We start from the raw sequence: 24,345 nt of genomic DNA, 5'->3' as shown, positions 1-24,345 counted from the left end.
AAGACAATCCAATTATCTCTCAGGACAAAGGGGAGATCACCAATACACATGTGGAGACAACAGGACAGGAATCACCACCCAAACACACAATGGCACACCCCCACAGCAAACACAGACATTTAACATATCCCCAGATAGCTCAAGTCTGAGTGCATATCATTAGGTGAATGGCACTCAGAATACACGAATACAATAATATTAGCCATCTGGGTGCCCTCACATAACATACAATGTAACCGAACACATAATAACATAAAATACAATTCTACAGACAGATTTAAGCTGTGCGGCCGGTCTGTCTTCTCCTTTACAGTTACTATGGGCCATAATCCTGAGGCAAGAGGCTTTTAAACAGTCCTCTCCAAAACCCAGTGGCGAGGTTGGTTTCGCCACAGATAGATAGATAGATAGATAGATAGATATGAGATATAGATAGATATAGATAGATATGAGAGATAGATAGATAGATAGATAGATATGAGATAGATAGATAGATAGATAGGAGAGATAGATATGAGATAGATAGTCCTGCATATATTTTAGATTTGTGGCTGATCCTTACAAAATTGTAAGGTTCCAGCCATTGTATATCTAACATGTATGGCCAGTTTTAGGTGTAAATCTCTGGTCACTGCTATAATCCATAAACTCGTACATCCTGACCACTCTGGTTAATTTGAAGTTACTTTGTTGTCATTGCTTAAGAAATTAGCTCTGTTGTCATCAGTGACTTACAGACATAAGGGGAGATTTATCAAAAGTGGTGTAAAGTAGAACCGGCTCAGTTTCCTACAGCAACCAATCAGATTCCACATTTCATTTTTCAGAGCTGCTGTTGAAAATGAAAGGTAGAATCTGATTGGTTGCTTTGGGCAACTAAGCCCGTGTTCCTTTGCACCAGTTTTGATAAATCTCCCCCATAGTACCTGTATTATTACACATACACGGCTTGGTTGATGATCTGAATGTTGTCACTTCCTCTGATAGGACAATACATGCCTCAGCTCAACTCCACAGTTTTGGGAGAAAACTTCCTCAACAGAGACTATAACATGCTGTACGTTCTGGTCAGAGGGTCCTCTCCAGTGGAAATCCACACATCTCGTCTGATTGTTGTAGCATTTAATCTTCCGGCAATGACCGTGGATCAGTTCTACGGTGCCAATCTTGCCCAGAACCTTGCACTTTTCTTGAAGATCCCAGCAAGCAAAATACGTATTACAAAGATAGTTGCGGAGGGCTCTAGACGCAGAAAGAGAGCCACAGGAGGACTGTCGGTATCCGTAGAAATTTCCGATCCACCGTCCCCACAAATGAACTCTTCTACGAACTCAACAGGTAAGTAGGAGCTTTTACTAGTGGGGCTGAGATCAGACATGTCCTCTGTCCTTTACACATGAATTCCTTTATAGAACCGACACAAACAAGTCCTCGAAATCTTGGGGACTGCAATAGAGCCAATTTGTAGATCTGTAGCAATTAAGATCTGGGTAACCATGTATTTTTTAAAGGAACAGTACATCTAGAAACGAAAGTTTTAAGAAGACAATCCCATAAGCCATAGTCTACCTGATCGCTTACATTGCGACTGTCAAATGCTTTAGTGTGGAGCTTGGCAAATAGGCCTGGTCGAGCATTCCCCGAACAATGCGGGAGGGCTCCTGCTGCAGCCAGTTACCCTACAGACATAGACAGGTTACTGAGATAAAGAGAAAGAAGGGGTTGTCTCTCACTTCAGCAAATGGCATTTATCATGTAGAGAAAGTTAAAGGGGTATTCCCATCTTAGAAAATGGGGGCATATCGCTAGGATATGCCCCCATTGTCTGATAGGTGCGGGTCCCAGCAGTATAGCGAGAACAGAGCGGGGAGCGCTGTGGATGGAGGACCCCAGATTTCCCGGGGTCCATCCACCACAGAGCGCTAATCCCCGCCTCTCCCATAGAATTAATTTCAATGGGGCAGACAGCAATAGCCGAGTCAGCGCTCTGCTATTTTCAGCGGCCCCATAGAAATGAATGGAGGGCAGCTGCGCATGCGAAGTGCGCTCTCCTTCACTTTCGGGGCTCCGTTCTTGATATAGGTGTGATATCCTAGCGATATAACCCCCATTGTCTGAGATGAGAAAACCCCTTTAAAACAAGGCACACTAATGTATTTTGATTCTCCATATTGCTTCCTTTGCTGGCTGGATTCATTTTTCCCTCACATTATACACTGCTTGTTTCCATGGTTATGAGCACCCTGCAATCCAGCATCGGTGGCCATGCTTGAAAGAGGCTAATGCCTATATAGGTATAGGCATCAACCTCTCTAGTGGTCGGTACCAGGGGAGCGCACATAGGCTGGTGCTTTTTCCTATAGTGTGCAAGCATGACCACCACTGCTGGATTAAAGGGTGGTCATAACCATATGCAGTAGCCAGGTACGGGTGGATAATATTCTGTAATTGTCGTGACCCCAATTGCAGCGTGCGCAAGGTACTATCCCAGGGCGCTTCCAGATTAGGAATGCCAGAATGGTGTAATAGCCTATAATGTCTGTATAGTTTTGTGGGAGTTGTGTCACGGTGTCTCCTACCTGGGTACGGCCGGGCTCCTGGCTCACTTGCAATAAATTTGAGTGTAGTGATAATAGGAGTAATAGAGAAAATTTCTAGAATAAATGATGTCCAGATCTTTAGAAGAATTTCAAATGTTGCTTTACTTGAAATAACTAGCATCCAAACGGTATACAGCTTTGGTCTCTTGGTCCCAGCAGGTTTTGGCATTGATAGGCAGGAATGAATATGTCTGCTTTAAATGTGGACAGTCTAGCTGAGGAGTATCAGGCTTCTCTTAGGACTCTGGACTTATCTCACAGATGGATTCTCAGGGGATGCTTTCTTCCTGGAACTTTGGAGTTTGTCTGTAGTTTCTGCTTTCTTCATCCAGCAGAGCTGAAGGTGCTCAGACTAGGTATATGGCCAAGTCTCAGCTGAGACTAGGTCCTTGCTGTCTTCCCTATGCAGGGGAACTCCCCACACACACACACCCTACCCCTAGCAGGGGGCGGGCTACACTACGTCTAAGCTTCCTTCTCCACCCATGCTGCAGGATATGGGACCAGCCCTCCTCTCCACAGAGGGGGAGCTAAACTGGAATCAACCATTCCAGCTCAGATACACTAAACTGTAACTTGTACTTGCCATTGAGTTGCTGCCAGCTACTAGTAACCAGGCAAATAACATAAACAATTGCATTCAACAGGGTTTTGTATGCACATTTGTGGAAGACATGAGAAAAATCATATCTGATGACAGTATAAAGGCTCTTAGAAGACAGTAGCGGGGTAGAGGTGTGTAGTAACACAACTCTGGGGTGTTACACATGGAAATGAGAACTTTTAGAATAAAAAAGCCAGAAATCCATCCGGAAAATTTCTCATATTCTGTTTCTTTCTGTTCCTGGAAGTTAATGTATTGCAATTTTTTAATGTTTTTGTGCCAACTTCTTATTTAGATGGACTGACGTACACAGACTTCCAGACGATGAGTAAAGACCTGGCATCTTCTGTGATTAATGGAAGTCTCAGCTCGCAGCTGAACGTCACTGTGTCATCATTGTCCATTTCTAAACCAGTTCCACCCCCTAGTGATCCTGCCTGGAGTCAGGTAATTCATCTCCTGGTTATATACTATCAGGTTATTCCCTTATTCCTGCTCATAAAGGTGGCAGTATGTGTTTTAGGCCTAGTTCACACTTCAGTTATTTGATCAGTTATTTCCATCAGTTCTTGTGAGCCAAAACCAGGAGCGGGTCAAAAACACAGAACAGGAGGAAATCTTTCCATTCCGGGCTGGTTTTGGCTAACAATAACTGAAGTGTGAACTTGGCCTTATATGGTGTTATACGTTGCCTTTCTGTGTGTGTGAACTGGGGTTTATTCACTGAATCTCACAACACTCTGTGACCCTGTCGGGGTTAACTCCCTCTTGCTCTGCGTACAGGTGCTAGGCTGTGTGGTGATGTGTCGCCCTGCTATATGTTCTGTGTTGTGGGTCCCACCTCTTGCCTGTGCAAAAGGTCTGAATGGATCTGGCAGGTCACCGCCTGGAGCATGTACTGGAGCCATAATCCACTTGTCTGTCTCTGTGCCCAATCTGTCTGTCTGACCTAACCTGCGCCTGGGATCCTGATCCTTATTCTGACCATGTACAATAAACTACCTTAATTCCTGCCGTGGTCTTCTTTCTTCTCTTCATGGTTTAATTTTGATAAAAAAAGCACATTTTGTGATATCCAAATGAACCTCAAAGGTGCCCAGATGGGCGTTATTCTTCTTCTCATGAGCCCAGTAACGCTCCCCTGCAGTGCCCAGCCCGCCTTAATTTCGAGCCCAAGCACACCTCCTCATTACGAAATATCGTCCCACAGCTGAGGTGAACGACGCCGCCCGCTCGGCTACGTCAACTAATATATTCAAGCTACACCCCTGGCTTCTTTCCGCCGCTGAAAATCTCACGCAGACGCAGTACCCCTGACTGCCTGCACCTGCGCGATCAAATAGCTCCTGAGGGCAACAGCTTCAAAAGTGTCATTGGACATCTGCCGAGCCCAGTGACACTTTTAAAACTGTTGCCCTCAGGAGCTATTTGAAGTAGGGAGTCGGTGGTATTGCGCCTGCGCAAGATTTCCGGCGGGCGAAAATAAGAAGAAGCCAGGGGTGTAGCTTGAATGTATTAGTTGACGTAGCGGAGCGGGTGGCACCATTCACCTCGGCTGTGGGACAATATTTCATAATGAGTAGGCGGGCTGGGCACTGAAGGGGGGCGTTACTGAGCTCATGAGATGAAGAATAACTCCCCACTGGGCACCTTCAAGGTTAATTTGCATATCCCAAAAAGCTTTTTTTTTTATCAAAATGAAACCATGAAGAGAAGAAAGAAGATGGCAATGGTGACAGCTGAATATGCTCAAACCAGGTGACATTAGCTTTAAATTGCTAAATTAGTTCCTCAGATTATTAGAGTTGTGTGCGTATACCTAATATAAAATAGTTTGTCTTTTATATAAACTCTGAAAAAAAAATAATAATTGGTGAACAGGTTTTAATTACTCCTTTATTTATTTATTTTAATTCCATTAAAGTAGCACTCCCACTAAAATGTTTATTCTCTGACCTGTCCATGTTGTAGACTGTAGTGAAGGTAATCTTCTTACCAGTGACTGTATTTGTGAGTTATAACCTCCCTTCTGATGCTCAGCTGCTCAGCTGTGTCACCTGAGACAGGGGTAGTGTAGTTCATGCCTTGAACTGTGCAAAATTGTATTAAAATAGTTGCATCATCAGGTAGACATGCGCCTTTTCACAAACATAAAAAAGGGGACCTGGCTACAACTTTTTATTTAATATGCAACTTTCTGTTGCACATTTGCACCTATTCTGTACACCAACCAACCAGTAGTCTAATTGTACAAGATCCACCTGAGCCCTAATGAATCCAAAGAGACCTCGCCTAATTCATCACCTGTTGAGTGACTCCTAATTGCACTCAGGTCTAATTGCAAAAACTATGCACTTGATAAATGACCCCCATAATATAATAACATGTACCTGTGACATTGGCTCCTGCAAGAGCAACAACACCTAGTGGACCCTAACAGGTACTGTAGGTTCTCAGAGCTGACTGCAGATGTTTCCCTGTCCATGATCAGGAGCCTGGTTTAAAATGGGAGCTTGTTGTTAGAGCAGGGGCCAATAGACATCACTATGGTTGAAGCACCTGCACCACCCGCTGTCACAACCAGCAAGACATGGCTATTTTCCTGAAGTGGTTCAGCAAGACCATTCCTAGAAGTTTTCAAAGCAATTTGACCAGTCATCTTTAAGAGGCTACACTGTACCATACCACCCAAAAACGTGCCCAAAACACAGTGACATAGGTGATGTGATGTCTTCCAGGTCGCAGCTGATCTTGTTAACAACACTCAGTCATCTACTGGAAACTTTTTGGCCACTGTATCTAAACTCAGAGTCGTCCAAGAACCTGTGGCTGGACTTCCTGGAGAAAGGCTTTCCCAGCAGCCATCTGTAATGGCTGTAGATTCCAATGTAAGTAATGTGCAGGCATCTCAAGTTGTCATGATCTGTAAGACATATTCATCCATCAAAACTGTCAATAGTTAAGCCAGCCATACACTATTTCACCCATGTACCCCTTAGGTACTCATACAGTACTTGGCTATGCATGCTTCTATATGTTACTGGAGAGAGAAGCTGCTGTCAGACCTAGAAGGTCTAATCCGAGTAACAACATCACAAGGGTTGCCGAAAATGTTACTATTGATTGCACAATTATCTAGGTTCATGGTTAAAGGGGGTTTCTGAGATCTTAAAGGGGTTGTCCCACTTCATTAAATATGTTTTATCTAATTTATTTACCCCCACAGAACATATCTTCCTATCTATGTCATTATCAAAAAGCTACCTTTCTTTCAATAAATCCAGATATGCGATCCCTTTATTTATTTCTGTATCCCATGGATACGGCCTCTTCTGGCCGGCCGCATCGCTGTGCCGCGCCTGCGCACAACCGCTGAACACAGTCATCGGGCCGCCTCTCTATTCGTACAAGTACGTGCACGTCCGCGCCTGCGCAAATACAGGAGGTGGGTGCCGGAATCAAATAGCCGGCACCCGACCTCTATGACAGGGAGCGGCACCTTAGGGGTTAACTGCCGCTGATCGCAGCCCCCTATCATAGAGGTCGGGTGCCGGCTATTTCACTCCGGCACCCACCTCCTGCATTTGTATTAACATTGGTGGCGCAGTGCGCCCCCCCAACACCCCAGTATAATAAACATTGAGTGCGGACCCCCCCCCCAGTATAATAAACATTGAGTGTGCCGCCCCCAGTATAATATACATTGAGTGCGGCCCCCCCCAGTATAATATACATTGAGTGCGCCCCCCCCCCCCCCAATATAATAAACATTGGTGGCGCAGTGGGAAGTGCCAACGAGGGTTAAAAAAATAAATAAAAAATTAACTCACCTCCACCAATTGATCGCGCAGCTGCCGGTCTCCTGTTCTTGCTTCAGGACCTGTGGTGACGTCACTGAGCTAATCACATGGTCTATTACCATGGTGATGGATCATATGATGTACCATGTGATGACCACAGTGATGTCACCACAGGTCCTTTGACAGGTCCTAAAGAAAGAACAGGAGACCGGCAGCTACGCGATCAATTGGTGGAAGTGAGTTAATTTTTTATTTATTTTTTTAACCCTCATTGGCACTTCCCACTGCGCCACCAATGTTTATTATACTGGGAAGGCCGCACTCAATGTATATTATACTGGGGGGGGGCCGCACTCAATGTATATTATACTGGGGGGGGCCGCACTCAATGTTTATTATACTGGGGGGGCGCACTCAATGTTTATTATACTGGGGGGGGGCCTCACATACATTGACGGCTCCACGTGGATGACTCATCCACATGAACGAGCACGCAAGGACTGAGCTCTCAGGGTGAGTCATGAGGAGGCGTGGCCGGCCTTCACTCATCTGCCGGAGCGAAACCAGGAAGTTATCAGGACATCTACTGCTGGTAAGATTGAAAAAGCAAAGTGGGACAACCCTTTTAAGGGGTTGTCCAGAATTTTAATATTGATGACCTATCCTCAGGATAAGCCATCACCATCTTATTAGTGGGGTCTGACATCTCACATCCTCGCCTATCAGCTATTTCTGAGAAGCTCCAGAGCAGGAAGTCTGCTGGAACCACACAGTTCCATCCACAGTGTGCTGGAAAGAGCTGAAGTCTGTAGTCCTGCTCCCATTCACTTCAATCAGCTTCTGCAGAACAGCAGATCGGTGAGGGTGTGGGGTGTTAGACCCCTGCCAATCAGATATTGCTAATTTTGTGTATTCTGTCACTTTCTTTTCTAGGGGAACTGTGTCTCTGTAAGTACAAGTTCATTGACACTGACAGCAACCCTGAAATACTCTAACAACACCATCGTTAGCAATGGATTGGATGGAAATGTGACCATCTTATTTGACACCTGCTGGGCTAACTACACCGACCTTGTTCTCATAGTGCCAGGTACAGTCTATACCCAATTGTATCATATCTGTGAAAGCTGCTTTTAATGGGGTATACAGTGATTAAACTACTAGTGGTGCCTGGTCAATGATCACACAACCGAGGTGGTGCACCCTTTATTTTGGGTTCTGCAGCAGGGTATATGTTGAGGCAGAGTCACATTAAGAATGGGTGGCATCTCCCCTTGCTGCCATACTGGCTGACACTCTGGCATGGTGACGGTCATACAGAGGCTGGATATCTTCCTGTGGTCATTCCAAGCGCTTTCATCTTGGACCTGTAGTTTAGCCAAGGTGGTTGTCGGCTGCTGTTTATAAGAGATCCCTCACCCCATCCAGTCCTGGCCATTCTCGATGAAGGATAGATCTGGTAATCGAGCAGGCCAGGGGAGCTGCTGGATATCCTGGAGAGAACATTTTGTAGCTCGAGTAGTGTGTGGATGGGCAATATCTTGTTGGAACACCAAGTCTTCTGAGTTAAAAAAAAAAAGTCAGTAGGACTGGTCATACCGACGGCTGGTCAATATTTTCTTCACAAATACCAGACGGGAGCGGCCATGGAAGCTAATGGCACCCCACATCCATGACATTTGGTGTTGGTCCTGTGTGTCACCACACTATGCATGCGGCCATCATTAGCACCAAGGCAAAACATTCTTTCATCACTGAACACTATTTTTTGCCATTCATGCCCCCAGTAGGCTTTGTGGTGGCATGAGAACAGGCATTCTTGGTGATGATGATAGATTAGTGGCAAACAAGCTACTGCAATGTGTGAATGCAAAGTAGAAGGTTTCTCCTGATCCAGGTGGTTACTGCAGGTGCTACTGCAGAATCAATTTGTGTTTTTATCAGCATTCAGAGAACTGCTTTACGACAGTCACATGGGCCATAGACACAATGGACAGGAGGAGACCTCACTGACTTAGAAGAGTTTTTTTAGGTGTGATCTGTGCAGAGGTTAGGAGCGAGTAGATAAGCCATGACAATCACCTATTGTGAATGGTGTTATCTATACAGAGAGGTGATATCTGCCATAGTAATCCTACCTGTAATAAGCAGATAACTGCAGTAAAGTGATCTGTACAGAACAAGATACGATGCCTATTATTAGGCTTAGGGTACTTTCACACTAGCGTTTTTCTTTTCCGGCACTGAGTTCCGTCAAAAGGGCTCAATGCCGGAAAATAACTGATCAGGTATATCTATCCCTATGCATTCTAAATGCAGAGTAATCCATTCAGGATGCATCAGGATGTCTTCCGTTCAGTCATTTTGACTGATCAGGCAAAAGATAAAACCGCAGCATGCTACGGTTTTATCTCTGGCCAAAAAAACTGAAGACTTGCCTGAATGCATTTCTTTCCATAAGAATGTATTAATGCCGGCATTTCAATGTATTTTTCTGACTGATCAGTTGGCACACTTTTTGCCGGCGACGGAACTGCTTGCCGGATTACTCTGCCGCAAGTGTGAAAGTAGCCTTAGTGGTCAGGCCAAAAACTGCAGGATTTTGTGTTTTTTTTTTTTTTTTTAAATATAAATATTGACTTAGACAATTAAAAAAACAACACCCCCAAAAATCCTTTAACAAAAATATTTAACATAAAAATGTGATTTAAATATTAGGTAATTTTCTGATGACACATTCCATTTAAGATACAGCAGCTCTTTATGTACGGAGATCTTGTTGTTCATCTTTCTGTCTTTTCCGTCTGAATAACTCTATGAGTGTGTGGGCGCCCTCCTCTGACCACTGCGGACACCACTGATGCAATACAGATTCTTTTCGTCCAACTCTTTCAATGGTTTGACGGATGAACCATCCATCTTCTTGAAGTCCCTCTATTTGGCCCTTTTCATAGTCTGTTAATTACAAAAATAGTGCACGGCTTCATCAAGTGTGGTGACCAGGAACGAGTACACTGACTTCACTTATGCAGTGGGCCAGGATACGGGTGGATAATAGTCTAGATTTGTTTGTGACGCCAATTGCAGCGTGCGCAGGGTACTACCCCAGGGTCCTTCCAAAGTGTTATAACGCACGTCCCAGATTAGGAATGCCAGAGTGGTGTAATGGCCTATAATGTCTCTATAGGGTGGTGATAATTGTGTCATCAGTGTTTCCTACCTGGGTTCGGCTGGACTCCTGGCTCACTTGCAATAAATTTGAGTGTAGTGATAGTAGGAGTAATAGAGGAATTTTGCAGCAGAAATGAGGTCCAGACCTTTAGATGAAGTTCAAACATTTCTTTACTGACGATAACTTGTATCCAAGCAGTATATAGCTTTGGTCTCTGGTCCCAGCAGGTTTTAGCAATGATTGGCAGCAAAGGAATGCTTCTGCTCTTTAAATGTGAGCTTGCAGGATGAGTCATCTGCTTGGTAGCTCTGTAATTGTGGCAGGAACGGCTTCTCCTAGGTCTCTGGACTTAACTCACATATGATTTCTCAGGGGATGCTTACTTCTGGAACTCTGGAGGTTGTCTGCCTTCTTCATCCAGCTGAGGTTGCAGTGCTCAGGCTGGGAATTTGATCAGGTCTCAGCCGAGACAAGATCCTTGCTGTCTTCCCTATGCAGGGGGATCTCTTAAACGCTATCACAACGCCTTCCCCAACAGGGGTGGCTGGCAGACTGACTCTAACTTCCTTCTCCATCCATGCTGCAGGAGGTGGGAACAGTCCACACCTCCACAGAGGGGGAGCTAAGCTGGAATAATCCATTCCAGCCTAGATATACTAAACTAGGACTAGTACCTTGCCAATGGTGTTGCTGCCACCTGCTGGTAAACCTGGAAAATTACAGAAAACAATTACATTTAACATGGTTTTACATGCACATTTGTGAAGACATAATATAAATTACATCAGATGACAATATACAGGCTCTTAGAAGACAGTAGCGGAGTAGAGGCATGTAGTAACACAACTCTGGGGTGTTACACAAGCAGACATAGGGAACAGTTCAACAACACCCAATCAACAGTTCTGTAAGAATGAAGACAAAAAATTGTGGTGTCGGACAAAAAAAACAACAAAAGTGATGCAGGACAAAAAAAAAAAGTTTGTTGAACATCTGTATATAAAGTAAGGATGTTAGTACCTGATCACTACCTGTAACATCCTCCAGCTTTGCCACATTGTAAAATATTGTTTTCCATTTTCCAGTAGTGTATATGGTATACATTAAAATTCACTTTGATGCCTATAGAAAAAAATAGGTCGATCTGTGGATTGTAGCCTGGGTTATCTTTAAGCTACAGTGAGAGTCAACGAGAAAGTGTGTCTCTCTCGTTGGATGACCCACAAGTTCATGCATTCATTTTAATTAGAATTATCTAATACTTCATTTCTCCCGTGGAGGCGCCAAAGTTCAATTTACACATGCTGTCAGGTTGTCACGACAGGGAGTGGGGGAACCCCCCATCGTGCAATGCTCTGGCTACCAGGCCGCAATGCAGGGAAAGGGGAGCTGGTCACCTCCTAATGCTTCCCTCAACAGGCCCAAGTCTTCTAAATGTATGAGCCCCCTTCAGTGGTAAGAGGACTCAAACCCACGTGCCTAGAGATCTAGGAATCCCTGCATTGCCCTACAGATGATTACAGGGCAGAGAATACCTGTGCATCCACAACACAGATGACAGGCGTCTCCAGATGCCCAGTACCTGACAGGATGCACGACTATGGGTGAAACAGTACGGCAGGTAAGTCACACAGCAACATAACAATGCTATCAACACTTACCTGCCGCAGCCGAGATGGACGGAGGCTCCAGGCTGGGAAACCCACAGTCTTGGCTTCGCTTAAACCCCTCTGGGAAAGCAAGCCCCTTCCGGAGCAATCACACCACCATGCGAACCTCCAAACAGGGACCACACCAAAACTACATACACAAGGTGGGGAAGGAATAACAGAAACACACCGGAGCAGACAAACTGACACAGCAAAGGAAACAGAATCACAAATAAGGGTGGCTCACACAGACATCAAACATACAGCCAGGGAGCAAAGCTCCAACACAGACTGACAAGCAAACTCTGACCTCAGACAGCAACACACCAACATATAAAGAGGCCAGAAGTCACACCCACCACAAAACATTAACCCTGTGCAAACCAAAAATGGGGAAACACCACAAACCAGGGAAAATGCCTTACATGCAAACACTGTTGCCAACGGCAACCGCACGTGTAGACACAGAGTCATGACTTAACCAAGGGTCCTGACACTCCCACCCCTCAAAGCCCCCCCCAACCAAAAAGGGGAATCTGGTGGGGCAAAACAACAGGGAGGGGGGAGGGGCAATGCCTGATAACCACCAGTGTCTCTCTCCAGAACTGCCGCCAACAAACCTGGACCGTCACAAAAGGTCCCAGGTCATCAGCCACCAAAGCAGACTGGAGGAAAGAACAACTGGAGGCACTGCCAGACAGGTACCCGTATCTCCCTCAAGAACTGCCGCCAACCTACCTGGAGCGACACCTAGGTCTCAGGCAGCCAGCTACCAAAGCAGTCTGGAGGAGGGACACTGGACACCGCGTCCAACTCAGGAAACATTCCTACTCCAGGTCGCTGCCAGCAGACATTCCCAGACCAGCACCGAGCAGGTATACCAAGGAATACTGCCAGCAGACGACCAGAGCAAGGAGCCCTGATAGGGACGAGGGGTCACCAACACGGACACGGTTAGCAAGGTGGCGGGGAATAAGCCACCAACTGCTCCGTTAACGGTGAACCCCATAACGCTCTCCCTCCGGAGAACGAGCATGTATAGCGAAAACGGCAGGCAATACATGCTGCACCCTCTTTCGAAGGCCCGTGACTGCTGAGCCATTATTTGTGATTATGTCACGACAGGGAGTGGGGGAACCCCCATCGCGCAATGCTCTGGCTACCAGGCCGCAATGCCGGGAAAAGGGAGCTGGTCACCTCCTAACGCTTCCCTCAACAGGCCCTAGTCTCCTAACTATATGAGCCCCCTTCAGTGGTAAGAGGACTCAAACCCACGTGCCTAGAGATCTATGAATCCCTGCATTGCCCTACAGATGATGACAGTGCAGAGAATACCTGTGCATCCACCACACGGATGACAGGCGTCTCCAGAGGCCCAGTAGCTGACAGGATGCACGACTATGGGTGAAACAGTACGGCAGGTAAGTCGCACAGCAACATAACAATGCTATCAACACTTACCTGCCGCAGCCGAGATGGACGGAGGCTCCAGGCTGGGAAACCCACAATCTTGCCTTCGCTTAAACCCCTCCGGGAAAGCAAGCCCGTTCCGGAGCAATCACACCACCATGCGAACCTCCAAACAGGGACCATACCAAAACTACATACACCAGGTGTGGGAGGAATAACAAACACAACGGAGGGGACAAACTGACACAGCAAAGGAAACAGAATCACAAATAAGGGTGGCTTACACAGACATCAAAATTACAGCCAGGGAGCAAAGCTCCAACACAGACTGACAAGCAAACTCTGACCTCAGGCAGCAACACACCAACATATAAAGAGGCCAGAGGTCACACCCACCACAAAACATTAACCCTGTGCAAACCAAAAATGGGGAAACACCACAACCCAGGGAAAATGCAAATGGCAAAAGGCAACCGCACGTGTAGACACAGAGTCACGACTTAACCAAGGGTCGTGACACAGGTTCTTCAAAAAATAAAAGCTTATCCCGGGGGGTTATAGCAGCTTCCAACAAAAAAGGGCTTTTTCAATGTGGACAACCTCTTTAAGTCATAAAATTTTATCAGAAGACCACTATGAGTAAAGACCCTCACTGAGCAAGTAGAACCATAAGGGTGGTGTCCTAGCAAGTGATGAGACCCTTCAACTTCTGATGCTCTGACATGCTGTTCGGAGGGTTCCTGACTTTTGACTCTGTATGTTACTTTTGGGGGCAATATCAGCAAAATCTGACAGTAACAAAAGAAAACACTTTATTTTTTAACTTTATTGCAGGAAAAGGATACCAACTTGAATTTGTGCTAAATAATGCCTTTGCCCAGACAAGATCATTTGATGCTAAATCTGTAACAACCACCACCACCACCACCGTCCCTTCAACTACTTCCAATGGAAATGGAGGTTGGAATGATGTTGGAGACGCTGCTATCGCCATACACAGTCCCTTCCAGGCATTGCTAACTTTGGCCATCACTTTCATTACTGTGCATCTATTAATGGAGATGTAAATACTGAGATACAGGTGAGATACAGGCTTCATATTCTACTTCTGTAAATAATAATGTAAATTTTACTTTGAGTCATCTGCAGGCGGACATCTTGGGTAGGGCCGACTCTACATACATTTGGTTTTAAGAGGCTTTTACCTTAAAGAGGCTGTCCCATCATAACATTTATGGCATATCAATAGTTCGGGTCCAACCTCTGAGACCAGATCTTATCTCCAGAACAGGCCCCCTAAGTGAAGGGAGAGCAGACATTCATGTGCCAACCTCCATTAACCTCAGTTCCCTCTCCCAGGAATGGTGGGTGGTGAGAACAAATATGGCTGCCATTAAAGATCTAAACGCACCCGCTTCCCAGCTGGACTACTGAATACATTCCATAACTAGGACGTCTAAGGATCTGTCCATAACTCAGATGTCTAAGGATCTGTTCATATTGCAGGTTGAGAACACGATCTGCATATGCGCTTGTAAAGTTCCAGGCATGTAAGCCAAATGTAGCTGTAGAACCCCCCCCCCCCCCCCATTCATTCAAAGGAGGCCAATAGAATGTGCTTTTGGCCTCCACTAGTATACTTTTTTTACTGCACAGAAAGATATAGTCAACTATACTATTCTATATAGAAGCACCTTAGTAAAGAAAAGGTACACAGCATGTTTATGTTTATTTTTATGGAAGCCTATGAGTGACGTATGCCACTGAGTACTAATACAGAGCCTTCTGTCAGCGGTATACAATGGGAAGTCCTCCGGAGACACGAGGCCAACCTTGGTAGATGCAGCATGCTCTGTGAAAACGTACTTTCTTCACTTGGGCACATGCACAAATTGCAGATCCACAATACATGGATACCAGCCGTGTGCGTTCCACATTTTGCGGAACATCTGACCCTCTATAGAACAGTCTTATCCTTGTCCATAATATTGACAAGAACAGGACATATCCAACTTTTTTGCAGGTGCTGCAGAATAGACATATGGATGCGGACAGCACAGGGTGTGATGTCCGCATTTTTTGCGGCCCCGATGAGGTAAATGGGTCCAGATCGTATCCACAAAAAATGCGGATTAGATGAGGAAAAACAACAATCGTGTGCATGAGGCCTTTATCAATCTAAAGCTTCATTCACACGTCAGTGTTCCACGGACGTGTGCTGTATGTTTTTTTTCCCATGGACAGGACGCGTCATCATTCATTTTAATGTGCGTATTCACAAATCAGTGTTTTAGCACGGCCCGTGGGGCAGTTTTTTTTAGCAAGGATGCATGCTCTATTTTGTCTGTGTTCACGGATTCATCACACCCATTATAATCTATTGGTCCTTGAAAACCGCGGTTGCCATGCTTTGAAAATTATTTTTAAGCTGTGCAGTGTCAGTGAAACACGCATGACACACGGACAGCAAAAAACGGACACACGGACATCTTCGCAGAGGCATCACTGGCTACCTTTTCACGGATTTAAAGGGACTCTGTCACCAGTTTCTAACCCCCCCTTTATAACTATTGTTCTCTCCATGGTCCCCTTCTCATTACAAAGCTGTTGTTATAAGTTAAATCCGCCGTGTAGTTTTCATAAAAATCGCTTTTATCTAACCTGTCAATCTTCAGGATAAGGTGCCCAGGGCGTTTCTGATGGTCTGAATCTGCCGCTCTTCGCCGCCGCCGTTGGTTCCCAGCTCCTCCCATGATCCTTTCAGCGCCACCTCGATGTAATGCAATCCGCCTCCGGCTCTCCTCAGTGCCCCCTCCTCCTTTTCAAAGATCTCGCGCGTGCGCACAGGCCTGTGCCTGATGCGCCCGTGCGGACGTTTAGATTCTGCCTCGTTGAGCGAAGTGCGCATGCGCGAACATGCGCGAACGCGCGCGAACGCGCGCGAATGCGCGAACGCGCGCGAATATGCGCGAATGCGCACTTCGCTCCACGAGGCAGAATCTAAAAGTCTGCACGGGCGCATCAGGCACAGGCCTGTGCGCACGCGCGAGATCTTTGAAAAGGAGGAGGGGGCACTGAGGAGAGCCGGAGGCGGATTTCATTACATCGAGGTGGCGCTGAAAGGATCATGGGAGGAGCTGGGCACCAACGGCGGCGGCGAAAAGCGGCAGATTCAGACCTTGAGAAACGCCCTGGGCACCTTATCCAGAGGATTGACAGGTTAGATAAAAGCGATTTTAGTCAAAACTACAAGCCGGATTTATCTTATAACAACAGCTTTGTAATGAGAAGGGGACCATGGAGAGAACAATAGTTATAAAGGGGGGGTTAGAAACTGGTGACAGAGTCCCTTTAAGCACGGACACGGACGTGTGAATGAGGCTTTAGGATTGGGTAGACAGGAGGGCTCTGAGACTTCCCATTAATCCGTCCCATTAATCTGCATCTTCTTTTTTATTTTACAGATAAGAACATTTCCAGAAGACTGGATTTTCTGGTCACTAGTGGCATTATCTCTAAAACTGTAATATTTTCTCAGTGCTGTGATTAGTGCAAATTCTTTATTTAATAAAAAGATGAAATCAACAGAAGCACCAAGGGAATAAATTATAATCCTCTTCGGAACTATTCTGTAAAATTTGTGAAAACCTGCAATTGTCCTTCCACTTCAAGAAATGATCAGAAAATAAAAACGGCTTAGAAAAAAACAATGTGTTGCTTTCTGATTTTAGCTGGCAGAAAAAAGTTCTTGACACATTCCCTTTAAGCTCTGCTACATCCTTACTTTGCTCAGGTGCACGGACAGCTCAAGGACCCGGCTATGGACATATTGGGGTGAACTCACATGCAGCAGTGATTGCAGAGATTTCTGCGACTGTCCTATTCCTCTAAATGGGGCTTGCAGAAAACCATGTGCCTCCTGCAGAAATAACTCCATTCAGATAAATGGAAGCGATTTCTAGTCACAAAAATTTCAGCAAGAAATTGGCTACTTATAAAGTCATCCCCACTGATCTGCGTTGCCCATATCCATAAGATGATACCCATTGTAAGGGATCGCCTCTTATTCTTACAATGATCTTCATCGACCACAGGGTTAGGGGCCAAATATTGCTTTTATTTGGCACCTCAGCAAAACCAAAACAACAATACAAATAAAACACCTGCCCGGCTGGGCTCTAACTAAACATGAGGACTCTCTACCTCACTGTAAGCCCCGTTCACACACGGGAAGAACATGTGGCTTTTCCCAGCCTAACAATCCAGCACTTCCAGGCTGTAACAAAGTCCAGTACCTTTTGGGGGATTGTGGCCCAGAGGTCCTCCTGACTCTGGCCTACCGACCGTCAATTCCAAGACCTCGTGGAGTCCCCCAAAGTTCAGGCTAACACCTAGCCCCGTGGCCCCTCAGCCAGCTCGGCTGAGCCCACTTGTGCAGAGCCTTCCCAGGCCTCTGCTGCACACAGACTCTTCCTCCTCCTAACAGTCTGGACTGGGCTCTTATCCCAGACTGATTGTTCCACCTGGTGCGGCCTCTGACCTACTGATTGACAGAGAACAAATGGAAACTCCTGCCATATCTGTCCCCTAGCAGCAGTGAGGCCTGTCACTGCCTCACACCATGCCTTTCCAACATGCACGTCCAGGTTTATTACCATGGGTCAGCAGGAAAAAAATGGTGTTGTACGGCATTGCATGTGTCTTACAATGGGATTTCCCCTAAAAGCATGACTCATGTAGGCAGTATAAAGCTGCACATAAAGTGCCTATGGTTTTTTAATATGGGTATGTGGCCATATGGGGTCTGTGCATTCAGCTTTGAGCTCTTGGAAAAATATTATTTGCATTAATGTCAAGCTAGAATCACATGTGAATGTATGATGGGATGCAGTGTGTTGTCCACAGTCTATAGACTATGTACAATTGAGAACACTTCTCAGTGGGACACTCTGAAGCAGAGCCCCAATTCCCTGCACAAATGTAAAACATAGCATTCTGGCTTCCTGTAGCCACCACTAGAGGGAGCTCAGAAGCTTACTGTATACTGTGTTATTGAGCTAAATGTCAGGAGTAAGCTTCTGAGCTCCCTCTAGTGGCAACTGCATGTAAACAGCATGTTAGGTTTTAAAAGTACAGTATGTCTGCAGGGGATTCAGAGCTGTGCATTAGATCCTGTTCATATTTGCACTACTCTCCGTTCCATCAGATTTCTGTGGTGTTTTTGGTGTCTGCAGAGCTGTTCTTACCTTTAAAAATTGTGGAAACGTGACGGAAATCTGATCAATGTGTGATTCACTATGAACGACTATAAAACCGACCCGTCATTGCTATCATGGCGACAAGATGTTCAGCCCGATAACTAGTGTTCAAAGTTCAAGTCCATACCGAACGTTGAGAGTTAGGGTACCCGGACTTTGCAGCAAAAGTTCGGGTTCGAGTTTGGTGTTCAGACATTTATTAAAGTTGTTAAAAAGCTGCAGGGTAGCCAATCAACAAGCTTTTAAGCTGTGGGCACTTAGAAGCCATCACAGCCATTCCTAGTAATGGCATGGCTGTGATTGGCCGGTGCATTATGTGACCCAGCCTCTATATAAGCTGGATCACGTGTAGCACCGCCCATCAGCTCCGAGTAGTGCAGGGACAGGAAGCAGGCAGCTGAAGTGAGGGACAGTGTTAGTTAATTTCATCTGGCTATTTATTCTGGTCGGTGACCTATAGCGATTTTTTTTGTGGGTGCTATATACCATCTTTACACCCCTGACACAGCAACATAATAATTAATCTTGCTTTTAATTCTGTGGGTAACCTATAGCGATTTTTTGTGGGTGCACCATCTTTGTACCCCTGACACAAAAATATAATAGTTAATCTGTGTGTTAGTTTGGTGGCTGACATATTCCCATTGTTGGTGTTAGGTAGTGATGTCCCGAACTATTCGCCGGCGAACATAGCTTTTTCGCGTTCGCCGCAGCGGGCGAACATATGCGATGTTTGGTCCGCCCCCTATACATCATCATTGAGTAAACTTTGACCCTGTACCTCACAGTCAGCAGACACATTCCAGCCAATCAGCAGCAGACCCTCCCTCCCAGACCCTCCCACCTCCTGGACAGCATCCAATTTGGATTAATTCTGAAGCTGCATTCTTAGTGAGAGGAGGGAGAGTGCTGCTGCTGCTGCTGATTCAATAGGGAAAGAGTTAGCTAGGGCAGTGTTCTGTGTCCACAGACTCATCTGCTGTAAGGACAGCGTCCTGACAGCACCCCAAAAAGCCCTTTTTAGGGCTGGTACATCAGTCTGCTTTTTTATATATATATATATATATATATATACATATATATACAGTACAGACCAAAAGTTTGGACACACCTTCTCATTCAAAGAGTTTTCTTTATTTTCATGACTATGAAAATTGTAGATTCACACTGAAGGCATCAAAACTATGAATTAATACATGTGGAATTATATGCATAACAAAAAAGTGTGAAACAACTGAAAATATGTCATATTCTAGGTTCTTCAAAGTAGCCACCTTTTGCTTTGATTACTGCTTTGCACACTCATGGCATTCTCTTGATGAGCTTCAAGAGGTAGTCACCTGAAATGCTCTTCCAACAGTCTTGAAGGAGTTCCCAGAGATGCTTATCACTTGTTGGCCCTTTTGCCTTCACTCTGCGGTCCAGCTCACCCCAAACCATCTCGATTGGGTTCAGGTCCGGTGACTGTGGAGGCCAGGTCATCTGGCGCAGCACCCCATCACTCTCCTTCATGGTCAAATAGCCCTTACACAGCCTGGAGGTGTGTTTGGGGTCATTGTCCTGTTGAAAAATAAATGATGGTCCAACTAAACGCAAACCGGATGGAATAGCATGCCGCTGCAAGATGCTGTGGTAGCCATGCTGGTTCAGTATGCCTTCAATTTTGAATAAATCCCCAACAGTGTCACCAGCAAAGCACCCCCACACCATCACACCTCCTCCTCCATCCGTTCACCTTTTCTGCATCGCACAAAGACACGGGGGTTGGAACCAAAGATCTCAAATTTGGACTCATCAGACCAAAGCACAGATTTCCACTGGTCTAATGTCCATTCCTTGTGTTCTTTAGCCCAAACAAGTCTCTTCTGCTTGTTGCCTGTCCTTAGCAGTGGTTTCCTAGCAGATATTCTACCATGAAGACCTGATTCACAGTTGTTCTAGAGATGTGTCTGCTGCTAAAACTCTGTGTGGCATTGACCTGGTCTCTAATCTGAGCTGCTGTTAACCTGTGATTTCTGAGGCTGGTCACTCGGATGAACTTATCCTCCGCAGCAGAGGTGACTCTTGGTCTTCCTTTCCTGGGGCGGTCCACATGTGAGCCAGTTTCTTTGTAGCGCTTGATGGTTTTTGTGACTGCACTTGGGGACACTTTCAAAGTTTTCCCAATTTTTCTGATTGACTGACCTTCATTTCTTAAAGTAATGATGGCCACTCCTTTTTCTTTACTTAGCTGCTTTTTTCTTGTCATAATAAAAATTCTAACAGTTTATTCAGTAGGACTATCAGCTGTGTATCCACCTGTCTTCTCCACAACGCAACTGATGGTCCCAACCCCATTTATAAGGCAAGAAATCCCACTTATTAAACCTGACAGGGCACACCTGTGAAGTGAAAACCATTTCAGGTGACTACCTCTTGAAGCTCATCAAGAGAATGCCAAGAGTGTGCAAAGCAGTAATCAAAGCAAAAGGTGGCTACTTTGAAGAACCTAGAATATGACATATTTTCAGTTGTTTTACACCTTTTTTGTTATGTATATAATTCCACATGTGTTAATTCATAGTTTTGATGCCTTCAGTGTGAATCTACAATTTTCATAGTCATGAAAATAAAGAAAACTCTTTGAATGAGAAGGTGTGTCCAAACTTTTGGTCTGTACTGTATATATATATATATATATATATATATATATACACAGTACAGACCAAAAGGTGAACGGATGGACTCTACATGCCTGGTTCCCACTGTGAAGCATGGAGGAGGAGGTGTGATGGTGTGGGGGTGCTTTGCTGGTGACACTGTTGGGGATTTATTGAAAATCGAAGGCATACTGAACCAGCATGGCTACCACAGCATCTTGCAGCGGCATGCTATTCCATCCGGTTTGCGTTTAGTTGGACCATCATTTATTTTTCAACAGGACAATGACCCCAAACACACCTTCAGGCTGTGTAAGGGCTATTTGACCATGAAGGAGAGTGATGGGGTGCTGCGCCAGATGACCTGGCCTCCACAGTCACCGGATCTGAACCCAATCGAGATGGTTTGGGGTGAGCTGGACCGCAGAGTGAAGGCAAAAGGGCCAACAAGTGCTAAGCATCTCTGGGAACTCCTTCAAGACTGTTGGAAGAGCATTTCAGGTGACTACCTCTTGAAGCTCATCAAGAGAATGCCAAGAGTGTGCAAAGCAGTAATCAAAGCAAAAGGTGGCTACTTTGAAGAACCTAGAATATGACATATTTTCAGTTGTTTCACACTTTTTTGTTATGTATATAATTCCACATGTGTTAATTCATAGTTTTGATGCCTTCAGTGTGAATCTACAATTTTCATAGTCATGAAAATAAAGAAAACTCTTTGAATGAGAAGGTGTGTCCAAACTTTTGGTCTGTACTGTATATAGATATATATATATATATATATATATATATACACATTGCAGTTGCCTGCCCGTGTGTGAGAGGCTGAAGGCTCAGTCACAGACAGTACTGTGTGCATACCATTCATACAGGGCGTCACAGACAATACCTTGCAGATAAAAAACAATTCAATTTATATTATTTATCTGTGATATAATCACAGTTGCAAGCCAGTGTGTGTCAGGCTCACACAGACTGTACTGTGCCCACTGCCCACCACTTATATAGGGTGGCACAGTACTTTGCACGCATAGTACCACTTATCTAAAAAAAAATGACAGGCAGAGGCAGGCCACCCCACAGGGGCCGTCGTGGTCGTGGTGCTGTGTTTTCCACTGGCCCTGGAATAATGCCCAGTGTTCAGAGGCCACGTACCCTGAACCCCAATATTCAAAAGCTTCCGCTAAGAACCTTGACGCACCATCCTCCTCCAGCTCAGCTTTGGTCACCTGCTCTCAAGTTACCACTCTCCCGCCCGCCGCCACCACCACCACCACCACCACAGCCGCTTCACTTGATCCCTCAGAGGAGTTATTTACACATCAGTTGGATGAAATTAGTGATGCGCAACCATTATTGCCAGAGGATGTAGATAACAGGGATATGTCTCAGTCAGGCAGCATTACACACATGGAAGTACAGTGTGATGATGTTGTACCCGCTGCTGCTTCCTTTGCTGAGGTGTCAGATACAAGTAAAGCGGTTGATGATGACGATGTGTCTGTGGATGCCACGTGGGTGCCTGCTCGAAGAGAAGAAAAAGAGGGGGAAAGTTCTGAAGGGGAGACAGAGAGAAGGAGGAGACGAGTTGGAAGCAGGGGGAGGTCGTCGCAAGGAGCTAGTGGCACATTCAGACAGCATGTATCGGCACCCGGGGTCATCCAGACAGCACGCCAATCAACGCATGCTGTTGCCACCACCAGAATGCCGTCATTGCAAAGCTCAGCAGTGTGGCATTTTTTTTGTGTGTCTGCCTCTGATAACAGCAATGCCATTTGCAACCTGTGCCAAAAGAAACTGAGTCGTGGGAAGTCCAACACCCACCTCTGTAAAACTGCTTTGAGAAGGCACATGATCTCACATCACAAACACCAATGGGATCAACACATGAGTACAAGCAGCACACAAACTTAAAGCCACCATCCTCCTCCTGGTCCAGCATCTTCAGCCACGTCAACCACTGCTGTCCTCCTTGCCCCCTCTCAACCACCCGCCACTCCGCCTCTTACCTTCAGCAGTTCCATCTCATCTGCCCACAGTCAGGTGTCTGTAAAGGAAATGTTTGAGCGTAAGAAGCCAATGTCACAGAGTCACCCCCTTGCCCAGCGTCTGACAGCTGGCTTGACGGAACTCTTAGCCCGCCAACTTTTACCATACCAGCTGGTGGAGTCTAAGGCCTTCAAAAAATTTGTCGCTATTGGGACACCACTGTGGAAGGTACCTGGACAAATTTTTTTTTCAAAAAAGGCAATCCCAAACCTCTACTCAGTGATTGAACAGGAAGTCATGGCATCTCTGGCATACAGTGTTGGGGCAAGGGTCCATCTGACCACTGATACCTGGTCTGCAAAGCACAGTCAGGGCAGGTATATCACTGCGCATTGGGTCAACCTGCTGACGGCTGCCAAGCATGGAATGCGTGACTCTGCAGCGGAGTTGGTGACACTGCCACGACTTGCAGGCAGGCCTACTGCCACCTCTTCTACTCCATCCTCTTCGATAACCTCCTCGGCTGAGTCCTCTTCTGCTGCGGCATCTGGCTGCACATCAACTGAATCCCCCCAGCTCCCCAGGGGCTATTCTACATCCCGGATACAACAGTGTCACGCTGTCTTGGGGTTGACTTGCCTGAAAGCAGAGAGCCACACCGGACCAGCACTCCTGTCCGCCCTGAACGCACAGGTGGATCAGTGGCTAACCCCGCACCAACTGGAGATCGGCAAAGTGGTGTGTGACAATGGAAGCAATTTGTTGGCGGCATTAAATTTGGGCAAGTAGTCACATGTGCCGTGCACCGTCAATGACATCAGTGAGGACGAGGAACGGGAAATGAGTAGCTCGGCATCCAATCTTGTGCAAATGGGGTCTTTCATGCTGTCATGTCTGTTGAGAGACCCTCGTATAAAAAGGATGAAGGAGAGTGACCTGTACTGGGTGGCCACGCTACTAGACCCCCGGTATAAGCAGAAAGTGGTGGAAATGTTACCAAATTACCGGAAGTCAGAAAGAATGCAGCAGTTCAAAACCAAACTAAAAATATGCTTTACACAGCTTATAAGGGGGATGTCACAGCACAACGGGAATCTAACTGGGGAAGAGGTGAAAGTAATCCTCCTCCTACCACGACCACGGCGGCAAGAACAGGACGCTTTACAGATGTGTTGTTGATGGAGGACATGCAGAGCTTTTTCAGTCCTACACATCGCCACAGCC

At 45.8% G+C, this 24,345-nt stretch overlaps 1 protein-coding gene across 1 annotated transcript in view; it reads left to right on the top strand.

The window, feature by feature from the left end:
* Positions 1–16,932, top strand: part of LOC122937823 (fibrocystin-L-like) — a 260,317-nt gene extending 243,385 nt beyond the window's left edge. The window contains exons 74-79 of the mRNA XM_044292918.1: positions 988–1,338; positions 3,500–3,651; positions 5,943–6,092; positions 7,938–8,094; positions 14,070–14,316; positions 16,700–16,932. Coding sequence (XP_044148853.1) covers positions 988–1,338; positions 3,500–3,651; positions 5,943–6,092; positions 7,938–8,094; positions 14,070–14,302 — 1,043 coding nt within the window. The 3' untranslated portion in view covers positions 14,303–14,316; positions 16,700–16,932. The remainder of the gene's footprint in view (positions 1–987; positions 1,339–3,499; positions 3,652–5,942; positions 6,093–7,937; positions 8,095–14,069; positions 14,317–16,699) is intronic.
* Positions 16,933–24,345: the final 7,413 nt, after the last annotated feature.

This window comes from Bufo gargarizans, chromosome 5 (genome assembly GCF_014858855.1).
Source record: "Bufo gargarizans isolate SCDJY-AF-19 chromosome 5, ASM1485885v1, whole genome shotgun sequence".
Taxonomy (NCBI): Eukaryota; Metazoa; Chordata; class Amphibia; order Anura; family Bufonidae; genus Bufo; species Bufo gargarizans.
The sequence above is the reverse complement of the archived record's forward strand: the minus strand, read 5'-3'. Positions and strand labels throughout refer to the sequence as shown.